Source organism: Micropterus dolomieu, linkage group LG18 (genome assembly GCF_021292245.1).
Source record: "Micropterus dolomieu isolate WLL.071019.BEF.003 ecotype Adirondacks linkage group LG18, ASM2129224v1, whole genome shotgun sequence".
Classification (NCBI taxonomy): Eukaryota; Metazoa; Chordata; class Actinopteri; order Centrarchiformes; family Centrarchidae; genus Micropterus; species Micropterus dolomieu.
This window is the reverse complement of record NC_060167.1, coordinates 31,831,439-31,844,968: the sequence shown is the minus strand read 5'-3', so window position 1 is coordinate 31,844,968 and position 13,530 is coordinate 31,831,439. Positions and strand designations below refer to the sequence as shown.

The following is a 13,530-nucleotide window of genomic DNA, read 5'->3' as shown; positions in this document are numbered from 1 at the left end:
GATGTTTTAACCATCTTACAAAGTATGTTGAAATACAGTTTCATTTTTCAACGGTTGATTCTCGGTGGCCTCTCATATCCAAATTAAAAACAAGTAGGATCATTCCACACAAATTTTCATAATTTCTGCAGATTTGAATGTTATTATTGGTCTGGGGTTTTTTTTGTTTGTTTGTTTGTTTGTTTGTTTGTTTTGCATGTACTGTAGCTGGCAGTAATGTGATGAAGTCCATTCATGGAGTCGGGGAGTTGATGACCCAGGTAGTGCTGCGAGGAGGTGGCTTGTTGCCCGCCACACCAACTCATCAGCCGGAGGGAGATGTGGTTAAAACACAGACTGAACCAGAGAGGGAAGACATCATGGTCATGGACACAAAGCTCAAGGTCATTGAGATTCTACAGGTAGGACATCAGGACACTGGTTCTTTCTTCATAACAAACACTTTGTTTTTTTAATTTATATCGGATCTTGTTGTCTTTCCTTTTAGTTCATTTTGAATGTACGGCTAGACTACAGGATCTCCTGCCTGCTTTGTATTTTCAAACGGGAGTTTGATGAGAACAACCCACAAACAGACAATGCTGCCAGCCAGAATGGAACCAATAATGTCCCAGGTCAGATGCCAGGTATGATGCCACTTGATTTAAACCTTTTACAGATGTTGTGGCTTGTCATAGCAGGAAACGCCTGGTATATCTATGTTAACTTTAAGGTGTGAAAGGTACTGAACTGAGCAATTGTTTACCAAATTTGTTTCACTTTTTCTGCTGTGACAAGTTAAAATATCTGCAGTGAAAAATGCCTAAAATAAAAAAAGGCAATTATTTAGCATTTTGTTTCATATTAATTTTGAAATAGATTTTTTTTTTTTTTAATTGCTTCTTTGAATATTTTTAATAACTCTAGGAAATCTTGACTTTGAGAACATTGAAGAACAGGCAGAGGGGATTTTTGGAGGAAGGTAATCCAATGCTTGCTCGTCTTTCCTAAAGCTATTATAAAGCAAAAGGAAGCAAGAGAAAGGTCATGTAATTTCTGTTTCAATTACGTTTTAGTGAGGAGAACACTCCACTGGACCTGGATGACCACGGTGGTCGTACCTTTCTAAGGGTCCTGCTGCACTTGACCATGCATGATTATCCTCCTCTCGTGTCTGGAGCGCTTCACCTGCTCTTCAGACACTTCAGCCAGAGGCAGGAGGTCCTCATGGCCTTCAAACAAGTAGGCCGCAGCAATTTTTTAATACTTAATTTTAATGTCTGACCATGCACACATCTGGGCTAGTGCTCATAAGTTCACTAGTGCAAAACCAGTAATTGAGAAATGTAAGGATTTATGAGAAGAAGTTGATGATAATCTACATTCAATTAAAAATGTAGGTCCAGCTGCTGGTGACCAGCCAGGATGTGGATAACTACAAGCAGATTAAGACAGATTTGGACCAGCTGCGTTCTATTGTGGAGAAGTCTGAACTGTGGGTTTATAAGAGGCAAGGTGAAGATGGGATGGACGGAGATGGACCTTCAGAGTCTGACAATAAAAAGAAGGTGCTGTCTACGAGAACATGAAAACATAAAATTTGTTAAACTGATGAAGAAGGAAAGTTCATTAAAAGGCTAATATGCCTCAACAGAGATTATGTTGACTCTAAATGACAGTGTTTCTCATTGCTCCTTGTTTTACAGGGAGACTCACTTAGTTCAGACAAGAAGAAGACAGAAAGCTCCAGCAGTTACAACTACAGAGTCGTAAAAGAGGCATGTTCATTTATATTTGAATCTTTTATTTTCATGTATGTGATTTGTTCCCTGTAATTTAAACCCTCCTGCTGTGTGTGTGTGTGTGTGTTCAGATCCTGCTGCGTCTCAGTAAACTGTGTGTCCAGGAGGGAAGCTCAGGGAAGAAGAGTAAGAAACAGCAGCAGAGGCTGCTGAGGAACATGGGAGCTCACAGTGTAGTGCTTGAGCTCTTACAGATCCCCTATGAGAAGGTACAACAGTGCAACTAGTATTTTATCACATGCAGAAGAATTAGAAAGCTTTGAAGCTTTGCATAGTTTTTACACATCGCCAGCTCCCCATTAATGTCATGTAAATCAAAAGGTAAGTCTGTCTCTGTTATCTTGCATTAGGGTGAGGATGTCCGAATGCAGGAGATCATGAAACTGGCTCACGAGTTCCTGCAGAATTTCTGTGCAGGGAATCAGCAGAATCAGGCTCTTCTTCACAAGCATATCAACTTGTTTCTTAACCCAGGGGTGAGTAGTTCAGGCATCTCAGATTTACTCCCAGGGATTGATTTCTACAGTGGATACAGTTCAGTTTCTTTTGGGAAAACAAATCTGAAATTTGTTTTTCCAACTCTCTCAGATTCTAGAAGCCGTCACCATGCAGCACATCTTCATGAATAACTTCCAGCTGTGCAGTGAGATCAACGAGCGAGTGGTTCAGCACTTTGTTCACTGCACGGAGACTCACGGTCGACATGTCCAATATCTCAAGTTCCTGCAGACCATCGTGAAGGCTGAGAACAAGTTCATCAAGAAGTGTCAGGACATTGTCATGGCTGAGGTCAGTTCTATGATATTTTTAACAGACAATGGAACATTAGTAATACGTACCAGGGAGGAGATAGTGATTCAAAGTAAAGCTGAAAGATGCAGGTGTTGGTAAAAGCAATGAAAATAGTGGTGATACTAATGGTAACATGAGCTTCTATGATGCTGACAATAGTTGGTGAACTCGGGCGAGGATGTCCTGGTCTTCTACAACGACCGTGCCTCCTTCCAGACCCTAGTCCAAATGATGCGTTCAGAGAGGGACCGAATGGATGAAAACAGCCCTTTAATGTACCACATCCACCTGGTGGAACTGCTGGCTGTCTGCACTGAGGGCAAGAACGTCTACACTGAGATTAAGTGCAACTCTCTGCTTCCCCTGGATGATATTGTACGGGTCGTCACCCATGAAGACTGTATCCCTGAGGTATGAATAATGACTTTTATTTATCTTTTTCCAGGTGAAATGTGTCTTAATATAGGATTCAGAATCATTGTGTACTGAAACAAACGGATAGTGATTAGAGTGTGTGTGTCATTTAGTTTACTGAAGTTGAAATTAAAGCGTTAAAATTGGGTTAAAGAGCAGGCTGTCAACTTTTAATCCAGAGTGTTTATATCCACATTTTTAGGGGACCGAAAGTAATTTTATTATCAGCTGTTAGTTGACACATAACTAAACTAACAAAAGAGATCATTTGGAAGAGATGTCAGTGCCAGTGAACTAGGCCTGAATGCAGCCTAATAATGAGATTAATCCATCAGATAAATATGTATTTGGAACGGTAGATACCTCAAAACAATCCTGTTTGGAACATTTTTAAGACACAAGAACATACAGATGCACTCAAGAACAGCAAACAACATGGTACTAGTTTACTTTATGTACATGAGATGGGTAGTCATGTATGCATGTATACATGTCTATGTACAATATGTACAGTGTGTTGGACTTATCTATAATACTATTACTACAAGTGATGGTGCAGAGGATAAGACACATGCCTTTGGCGTGAGAGACCTGGGTTCAATCCCCCACTGTGACACATCCACCAATGTGTCCCTGAGCAAGACACCTAACCCCTAGTTGCTCCAGATGCGTGCAACCTCCGACATATATCCATATATAGCAATTGTAAGAAGCTTTGAATAAAAGCGTCGGCAAAATGTAAATACATTTTTGCAATTATAGATGTAGGCATAGACGCTTTAGGACTAAAATAAGAAGACTACACCATCAAAGTGTTCATTGTGAGATGCCAAGTTGTGATTATGAAATCTAATAAACTGAGGCCATGTTTGCTGGAAAAGATAATTTTTTTTTGACCCTGTTATTAGAGTTCAGAGGAACTAACGCATATGGCTGCCTACATGCTGTATCCCAGAGATGTTTGTGTACAATACTTATTAATAAAAATGTGCCTTATTAAGTTTGTTTGGATCATAATAGGTGAAGATTGCCTACATCAACTTCCTGAACCACTGCTACGTCGACACAGAGGTGGAGATGAAGGAGATTTATACCTCCAACCATATGTGGAAGCTGTTTGAGAACTTCCTGGTGGACATTTGTAGGGTAAGCCACAGTGTATTTGACGTCTCAAAGTGAGACAGACGGATATTAGACAGTGTGATCAATAGATGGAGAGTACTATAATGCTTTATATTATGTCATGGGTTTGGTTGATTATGTCATCACAGCATGCAGTGATTAGTTACCTGTTGCCCACATGCAGGAAGTGCGATCCAGTGGCTGTGCATGCTAATATCTTTTCTGTTCCTACCTAGGTGTGCAACAACACCAGTGACAGGAAGCACGCAGATACCACGCTGGAGCGTTATGTAACTGAGACAGTCATGAGCATTGTCACATGTTTCTTTAGCTCTCCTTTCTCTGACCAGAGCACAAGCCTGCAGGTAATCTGGATTGTGGAGTAAAGTATCTGAAATACATATTCAAGGCAGTCTTACATGTGCCATTTAAAGTTTATAAATCAGGTTGAGTTGTGTTGTTTGACGAAGAGAAACCCCTCTCCCATAACTTTTTTTTTTTTTTTTTATATATACGTAGTATAAATTATGATTCTTTCCTCTGCATAGATGGCACGCTATGTATACGTAAGTAATGATGACTCTCGCTCATATTTTGTTTCCCAACCCTTGGATCCTTATGTGGGTTTTCCGGTTTTCATAGCTTAGTCAGCGCACAGACTCTGTTGTTCCCAGATCTGTGGGTGTGTTGTACAAGGCTTTACTGGGACATGGTGCAGATGATGTACTCACGCAACATGGTCATGCCGATTCTTAGACCTTGATGCAGCGGTGTCATGTCGCCCACCACTTTCCCAATAAACCATGACCAATACCCTACAGTATTGCAAAATCCCTCTTACAGTAACTTTGTGGTGTTGTGTTCCAAACAGTTGCCCACTTCACACCCTGTTTTCTTGTTATTTGGAGTTGGTTTGTTGACCCCAGCAGAAATTGTTGATTTTCTTTTTACCTTGTGCCTTTGCACATTCTGATAATTCTGCTTGCTGAGGTTTACCAATGCATGATGACATCAAGACCCTCTTTCTCTTGCAACAGGCCGCCATTCTTGGAAAGATAACTGAGGTATTTATTGACTATGGCCAGCTGATAGATTGCTCTTTCATCACGGTGGTAGAAATCAGCTGAACTCTCCGCTAAACACTGGTTTGGTGTGTTGTGTTCGGACGGCACATAATCATAAACAGCTGGCCTACTGGACCCAAAGCTGTAGACCCTTCCACCATAGGTGCTATAGCATCCCTATGTTGACATCCCCAGCACAAGTTGGTTTAGGAGTTCAGCCTATTCAGGGAACACAAAAGTCACTTTGTTTCTTATTAAATTCTTATTCACAGTTGTTCATCTCCCTATATTCTATACAGTATGTTTTTTTCCTTTTATTCTTTTCTCTCTGTCATTGTGTTTTTTTCTTATAATTTTCTCTCTCTGTGTCTTACAGACTCGTCAGCCAGTATTTGTCCAACTGCTTCAGGGAGTTTTCAGGGTATTCCACTGTAACTGGCTTAACCCTCTTCAGAAGGCCTCAGTGGAGGCTTGCATAAAAGTACTCTCAGACGTGGGTAAGATACTGGGCTAACTCAACCAGTCTCAATCTATTATAGAAAAGGCATTGTGGCATACTGTATGGTAAAAGTATTAAATAGAAATATCTACATTCTTACCCCGAACCAGCCAAGAGCCGGGCCATTGCCATCCCAGTGGACTTGGACAGCCAGGTGAACAACTTGTTTGTCAAGTCCAATAATGTTGTGCAAAAGAGCATCCTCAGCTGGAGACTATCTGCAAAGAACACTTCCAGACGAGACTCTGGCCTGACAACCTCTAAAGACTACAGAAACATCATTGAGAGGCTACAGGTTGGTAGCAAAGCATACATATTTCTTTACTTTTACATTTTTTTTTTTTTTTTTACAATTTCAGTGTAATTCATTTAATTCTTTTTCTTCATTCATTTTGATTTAATTATTCAACCAGACATCTTCTCTAACTAATCCCTCAAGCAGGACTGTGGTGAGATGGTAAAAATCAAAAAATAACACAAAGAAAGAAAGAATTACAAAGTGTAATTCACCTCTGTCGTAAATAAGGACAGCTATTCACGTGCATTTGTTATGATTACAATAGGAAGACAAACTAGCAATTTGCCAACTGTTATTCTTTGATTGGGTCCAGGCATATCCTTGACAAGCTCTTTATTTTTATGCATGTGCCATTTGTTTATTTATTCTATTCTATCATATATCCCAAAATATTCCTACTGGAAAGGCTGAGCTATTATTCAGCAGTCATTTGCCACTCCCAAATGTACATTACATTTATTAATAAATAGTACTAGATGGTAAAGCTAATGCAATCGAACCTCTACAGTTCACCAGGACAAGTCAATACTTGTGCGATTTAAGTACTGTGTCAGGAAAATTTTTAAAAATGATAAGAGTAAACTCAATCTGCCTTTACATCTTGACTGTAATTTGCAAAGGTATAAACAAAAGTGTAGCATGAGACCAACATGGTACATAATTTTCTTTTGGTAAGTGTAAGGCAAAGAAAATACTGTAGAAGTGTTTTTAGTCATAGGCTAAGCGACTACTCCCTGTTTCTTGTAACACATGACTCAGTATTCACTGGAAGTCTGAAATCTCTGCCTGGTTCAATTCAGCTGTTATCTCTTCTCGCACAGGAAGCCGAGGGGATGGGCTGAAAAGTGAATAATATTTTTAATGAAATAAACAATTCCAGTCTCCAGACCAACCTAATCATAATATTGTCATTGGTTGTTTCAGGTTATACACCAACCCATTCCTGTACAGAGAGTAATGTGGGTACTAAAATAGTTTCTTTCCACTTTTCCCTTTGCATTTATTTAGGGAAAAGCATTTGTCAGGATGTATGTATGAACACTGTTCATTGTCTGTTATGTTTTCTTGAAGTCCTACAAGCCCTTTTGTTCTGCCCACACAGTACTAGAATCCCCAACAGACCAGCAGTCTTCATGATGCAGCCTCACGTATTTGCATATTTTCACACTAATAATCACCAGATGTGACAGGAAGTGCATTTGGCATGTGGTTGTGCATCACACATATGGTTTACTTTGTTTAAGTACAATATGTTGTGTACTGCATATGTCACTTCTATATTAATTCACAAAGCAATCTCACAGGTATTTTTAGGCCGGTTCTTAGCTTGATTTCTTGGATGCAATAGCTGATTTGGATGCACGTAGCCTGCAGAAGATATTGTTATATACAGTATAATTCAAAGGCTGAAATGGCGTAGGAGTAATCCTATAACTCTGCTCAACAGATATAATCCCTTATATATCCTGCGCCTTCCTGCGCTGCAGCTTCAGCCCTTGTCTTCGTGCTCAGGCTCCTCTGCTTTCTCTTATTGTTTAATTATACACCTGACGATGTGTCTACAAAATCCCTGACTTTATGCAAGTGTACTTAGAAGAATTGATGCTGTTTTGAAGGCGTGTGTGTGTATGAAAATATGTGATAGTGGCCTACAGGTTCAGTCCTGTCCTGTTACCTTTATTTCTTTCATTGGATTAATGAATCCTCTTGTTATACAGGGATATTATGTAAGAAATTATTTATAAAATCTATGGAGGCCATTGGAGTACAGTGAACTTATTGTCATGTTCAAGAAACCAGTTTGAGATGGTTTGAGCTTTGTGACATGGTGCATTATCCTGCTGGAAGTAGCCATCAGAAGATGGGTACACTGTGGTCGTGAAGGGATGGACATCAGCAACAATACTCAGGTAGGCTGTCGCGTTTAAACGATGCTCAATTGGTACTAAGGGCCCTAAAGTGTGCCAAGAAAATTTCCCCCACACCATTACACCATCCACCACCAGTCTGAAGTGTTGATGCAAGGCAAGATGGATCCATGCATTCATGTTGTTTACGCCAAATTCTGACCCTGCCATGTGAATGTCACAGCTGAAATCGAGACTCATCAGAACAGGCGTTTTTCCAATCTTCTGTTGTCCGGTTTTGGTGAGCCTGTGCAAATTGTAGCCTCAGTTTCCTGTTCTTAGCTGACAGGAGTGGCCCCCAGTGTGGTCTTCTGCTGTTGTAACCCATCCGCTGTGTTGTGCATTCAAAGATGGTATTCTGCATACCTTGGTTGTAACAAGAATTGGGGGAAATTCTGTTTTATACACATTATTCACATGCATTAACGTAAGGAGAGACGCCTGAGCGAGGGGGCTGCCATGTGGTCGGTGCACCGAGCAGTTAGGGGTTCATGGGCATTTTCGGCAGTTCCTAGGAGGTGAACTGGCACCTCTCCCTCTACCAGTCCACACTCCATATGACTGGTTTCTGCTGGATACAAACCAGCGACCCTCTGGTTCCCAGGCCAGCCACCACTGACTGAGCTTCTGCCCGTTAACAAAGTCTTTCTCCATTTCTCCGGTATCACCACCCTGGTTTCCTAAAGGACACACCCTCGCTCAACGGACAGTTCTTATCTGCATGTGTGGAAGGCTTGACTCACATCCATTTGGCCATCCACTCCTGACATACTTCGAAACTTTGTGTAGCACCCTGTCTGTGTGTGTCGCACATGCCACATGGTCAGCATTCAGTGGAGCCTGCAAGTGTTTAGCCAACAGTGGGTGAATGGTCTCTGATATAGCTGTAGTCCCTGCATCACTGGTGTTTGGTAGGGGAACTCTTGAATGGCTTTCTGCATTGCTATGTTTCTCTAAGGCACAGTACTAAATGTGATAATCAGAGCAGAGAGGATAATTGTCCAACTTTGGATTCGGGCTGCAACCATAGTGGGCAGGCTTTTGTAAAACAGGTTTATTGTCGGTCACAAGCTTGAATTTTTCCCCCCACTTTTTTGCTCCAAAAACCAGAACCAATCCGTCTTCTTTTATCGGAGAGAGAATATTTCTTCTCAGTATGCAGACGAGTCACAAGCCAGTGTGAGAGGTAGGTCAGGATTGTAGTGCACCAGTACCTTTTCACTCAGCAATTCCTTGTCATTCATTCCTGGTCTTTCAGCAGCCTGTATGGCGGAGCAAGCACAGTGCTTTGAATCTCCAATAGTAATTCACTAGACGCTGGAAAGCTCTCAACTCCTTTGAAACAAGTGGCAGGTGGTGTATCCTTAATTGCTTTGACTTTGTATGGGGAAGGATGGATACCCCGACTGTTGGGTATTCATTCAGTTTTTTTTCCAAACTCAGATTTGGACTTCTTGACCCTTAATCCGCTCCCCTGCTGCCTCTGCAGGTCTTTCTGTAGTTTCTGCAAGTGTTCCTGTTCTGCTTTTCCTGTCACAAGCAGATCATCCAGATAAACCACAATAATTCTTTGGACTCGCACCAAAAGCCAGTCTTTTTTAGACAAATAAACCTCTGTGTGTGTTGATGGTCAACAGCTTCTTTGACTCATCATCAAGAGAGTGACCTTCTTTGAAAAGGGTAGCCTGATTCACTATTAGTTTGTAATCACACAACTGTCCTTTTTGTCAGTAGTTACAACCGGTACTGCCCACTCACCATGCTTGACTGGTGTGATTATGTTGTCCCTCTCCAGTCTGTTCAATTCAGCATCCCCTCGTGCCTTTATGGCAAGTGGCAGCGGTCATATTTTGCAAAATATTGGGCGGATCTCAGACTTCACCAAAATGGTTGCTTTAACCATCACACAGCATTCCAAGTTCATCTTCAGCACGGCTTCAAACTCTTCTAACACAGGTATGACCTCCCCTATGTGACTTTAGCGACCTCCAGTAGCTGTTCTGGTAACATGGTCAGAAACAGTTCTTCTGCGCTCACAGCATCCCCAGTGTCAATTTCCAGTTAAAATGTCATTGTCATCAACCACTAAGTTTGCTTTGTATGGTTGTTTACAGTCCTTGTCTCTTATTAGTGGAAACATTGGCGACACAGTCTCTTCTGCCTCCATATATTTTGTGTTTTTCTCAGCATGCCATACTTTTGCTCTGTTTGAGCAGCAGCCAGTGTTCCTTTGCAAACCCTCCTAATATGGCCTGTTTTTTTGGCAGGTACCTGCAGAACACTTCCACTCTGTCCAGTTGCCCACGTACGCGTAGACTTTATGTACCTGCTGCGTGACGTGTGTTGGTTTATTTACATTTTAAAAAAAAGTTTGGGATAAATACAAATTCAAGAGTGTGGTTTCATTAGGTGTGTCAGTGAGGAGGCTAAAGTCTAAACCTGTGAACTCATCACAGAACTTGCTTTTGTATATTGTAGTTTCTGGTCATGTCTAAACTCTTGTACTGTTTCTCACTATGCCCTGCAGGACATAGTGTCGGCGCTGGAGGACCGTCTGAGGCCACTGGTCCAAGCTGAGCTCTCAGTGCTGGTGGATGTACTGCATCGTCCAGAGCTGCTCTTCCCTGAGAACACAGAAGCTCGCAAGAAATGTGAAAGTGGAGGATTCATATCAAAGTAAGTCTAATCCCCCAACCGCCACGTTGTCTTTGTTTGTCCTAGGCTTAGATAACATTTACAGTTTTCATTCACTTGCTTATAAACAATTTAGATTATACTTTTAGGATGCTTAAATATATGTTTTTATTGTTTTGTGTTTCCTACTTTCTAGATAGCCATCGATTTCCATTCATATCTTTTCAGTGGAAAAATCAATTTGGAGAACAACTAGCTTGAGATAGGCAGGGGTTGACTTGGGCAGGACTTCAGCAGTATTCTGTGAGTGAAGTGAGTTTGAAATGGGACTGCCTTACACTTTCTTGAGCAGATCATTTCGATAACACAAGGGTTATGGTTAGAATTTGTCCCACTTATGGAGTTTTATGCTGCTAGTTTAATGTGGGATCTGACAGCCTCAGGGGAGGTGCTAAGAGGCTGAACTGGGGTTTAACTTTAACTACATTTCTCTTTTGCATACAATTTAAAGGTCCTGGACATTGAGCATCTGGCTTTGAGTACACCAGAAAGCCTGCTGGCTCCTCAAACCAATTTGCACAAAAGTAAAGAAATGTTGACAGAAGAAAAATGTATTCAAGTAGTATTTACTGTAATGGCTTATTAGATTTCCTATCAACCATAAATTGTTTTTATTTAACAAAATAGACACATAAGAAATTCCGAACAAACGAGATGCTGTAGTAATTATTACACTGAACAAAAACGCAACGCTTTTGTTTTTCGCCCACATTCATCATGAGCTGAACTCAAAGATCTAAGACTTTCTCTATGTTCACAAAAGGCCTGTCAAATCTGTCAAAATCTTTGTTTATGTTTTCTGTGTGTTTGCCGAGATAATCCATCCACCTCACAGGTGCGTCTTTCAAGATGCTGATCAGACAGCATTGGTATTGCACAGGTGTACCTTAGGCGGGCCACAATAAATGATGATCAATGGGGGCAAAAACAAAAGTGTTGCGTTTATAATTCTGTTCATTGTAGTAGTAATGAAAAGTCTGCATTGAATGTGAAATTTAAATATCTTGAACATGAATGAATAAATTTCAATTATTGACACTAATGTGGTTTTTTTTTATGGTGTTTTGTGGTGGCTGATAAGAGCTCAGATTGGATTACAGGGAACGTAGTACCGGGACACATAGAGCCATTGTTGTTGCAGGGATTATCCGACTACTAAAATTGTGGAGTACAGTAGTTTGTGGAAAAGTGTGCCAACCTTTAACTCTGTGGAATCACTGGTCTCTAAAGGTCTGTGAGAGCTCAACATCTGCCCTGGTGTTGAGTAGTTTCCCAATTGCATAACTTTGTCATTTTCATTTACATCCAAGATGTTTAAATGTGCTGTCTGGCTCTTATCCTCCAAATTTGTTGTTTGGGGCTAAAACAAGATCACTGTATGATTGAAATCAGCCAAAATAATATGTTGGGATTTTCACTGGAGTTGAGGTGTGTTCAGTTAGGTGGTTGAAGAATGGCAGCTTTCATCAATCAGTTTGTATGGCCTCACTTTTTCTTTCTCTTCTCCTGACCAGACTGATCAAACACACCAAGCAGTTGCTGGAGGAGAATGAAGAGCGTCTGTGCATCAAAGTCCTGCAGACACTGAGGGAAATGATGACAAAAGACCGGGGCTATGGGGAGAAGGTACGTGCCTTCTGTGAACCTGTTTCTCATCACCTGCTTGTATTTGTTCCCAAGATTCACCCACACACAGCAGATGAAACACTTTACTGACATCTCAAGATACAGTGTCCCCGTCCCACTGCACCAAACTTACTGGAAGACATAAGATCAAAAAATTGTCAAATAAAAGAAGAGGCTGTGCGCCGTTTTCTTGCCTCTGGAGCCTGTATAGCGTGCTGAACAGAAAAGATCCATACTTATCTCATCAAGTCTTTTATTTGTAATCACTGCAGCCTGTGTAATTATGACTACTCATTATCATGTCTAGTTTTATGTTTGGCAAACACTGATACAACTGTAGTAAACAATAGATTCCCTTCTTGGTTTCTTTCCAACGTCCACTAAGTCAGCAAAGTCAACATTATTTACACTATGTTCAACATGCATGCTTCAACTCTTTCACTCAACCATTCTACAAAGCATTCATTGGTTACTAATGACCTCGGTGGCTACTACTAATGACCGATTGCACTAATCTGTAATTGATTGCTTCAACTCTGTCAGCTTGTTTCAGCAACAATAGCAGTACACTATGTCTTCATAGGTTGAAACAAAGTCAACCCACAACAGGAATTTAGATTTTGATATATGAAATTAAATTATTTTCACTTTCGATGCAATGCTGACCCTGTGGCATTTCTGACCACTAGTAGCACTATGGAGCGTGTTTTCAAGAGCAAGTCACTTGTCTGTTTGTATCTCATTCATGTGCTCCAGGATGCACATGCAAGAGGATGCAGATGCACCACCAAAATTTGGTGTTTTTAAAAAACAGTGCAAATTTAATTGGGGAGAGAAATTCATTTAAAATGTTTGTAGAGCTTCAAGCATACACATCGCGGGTTATGGTGAGAAACACTTATCTTACCTTAGCTTTAATAGAATTGGTTGGCCTTCATTTATGAGTCACTCCATAGCACACCAATAGCAAACCAGAGAGGTCTATTAAATCTACAAGCATACAGAAGGTAAATCATGTAAATCAATAGTACAGTAGAAATAGTATATGGCAGTGCTGCAAATATTTGAACAGACTATTGCAACTATTGAAAAATGCCACTGAGATAGGAGGCTGAGATGGGAAACCAAGTTTTTTTGTTGCAGGTTTATGAGCAAAGAGAAAGCTACTGTTGATAAAAGACATTCACAGAAGAATTCAGCTAGTCTGTCTCAGACTGAAGCCAGAAAGCATTACGCCATTTAAACTTTTTTCTGTAAATGAATGTGAAGCAAGCACAATATCATGTGGGATTTCAATATTGTAAAACAATAACACGTGGATGGTGTTTTTGCC

At 40.7% G+C, this 13,530-nt stretch overlaps 1 protein-coding gene across 1 annotated transcript in view; it reads left to right on the top strand.

Annotated features, from left to right (window-relative positions):
* The window catches only part of itpr1b (inositol 1,4,5-trisphosphate receptor, type 1b), an 82,626-nt gene that overhangs the window by 28,386 nt on the left and 40,710 nt on the right, over positions 1 to 13,530 (top strand). The window contains exons 24-41 of the mRNA XM_046075708.1: positions 208 to 401; positions 488 to 626; positions 907 to 961; positions 1,056 to 1,221; positions 1,380 to 1,547; positions 1,686 to 1,757; positions 1,853 to 1,990; positions 2,132 to 2,257; positions 2,370 to 2,570; positions 2,733 to 2,984; positions 4,008 to 4,133; positions 4,346 to 4,474; positions 4,658 to 4,675; positions 5,147 to 5,173; positions 5,550 to 5,670; positions 5,783 to 5,967; positions 10,405 to 10,553; positions 12,086 to 12,197. Coding sequence (XP_045931664.1) covers positions 208 to 401; positions 488 to 626; positions 907 to 961; positions 1,056 to 1,221; positions 1,380 to 1,547; positions 1,686 to 1,757; positions 1,853 to 1,990; positions 2,132 to 2,257; positions 2,370 to 2,570; positions 2,733 to 2,984; positions 4,008 to 4,133; positions 4,346 to 4,474; positions 4,658 to 4,675; positions 5,147 to 5,173; positions 5,550 to 5,670; positions 5,783 to 5,967; positions 10,405 to 10,553; positions 12,086 to 12,197 — 2,378 coding nt within the window. The remainder of the gene's footprint in view (positions 1 to 207; positions 402 to 487; positions 627 to 906; positions 962 to 1,055; positions 1,222 to 1,379; positions 1,548 to 1,685; positions 1,758 to 1,852; positions 1,991 to 2,131; positions 2,258 to 2,369; positions 2,571 to 2,732; positions 2,985 to 4,007; positions 4,134 to 4,345; positions 4,475 to 4,657; positions 4,676 to 5,146; positions 5,174 to 5,549; positions 5,671 to 5,782; positions 5,968 to 10,404; positions 10,554 to 12,085; positions 12,198 to 13,530) is intronic.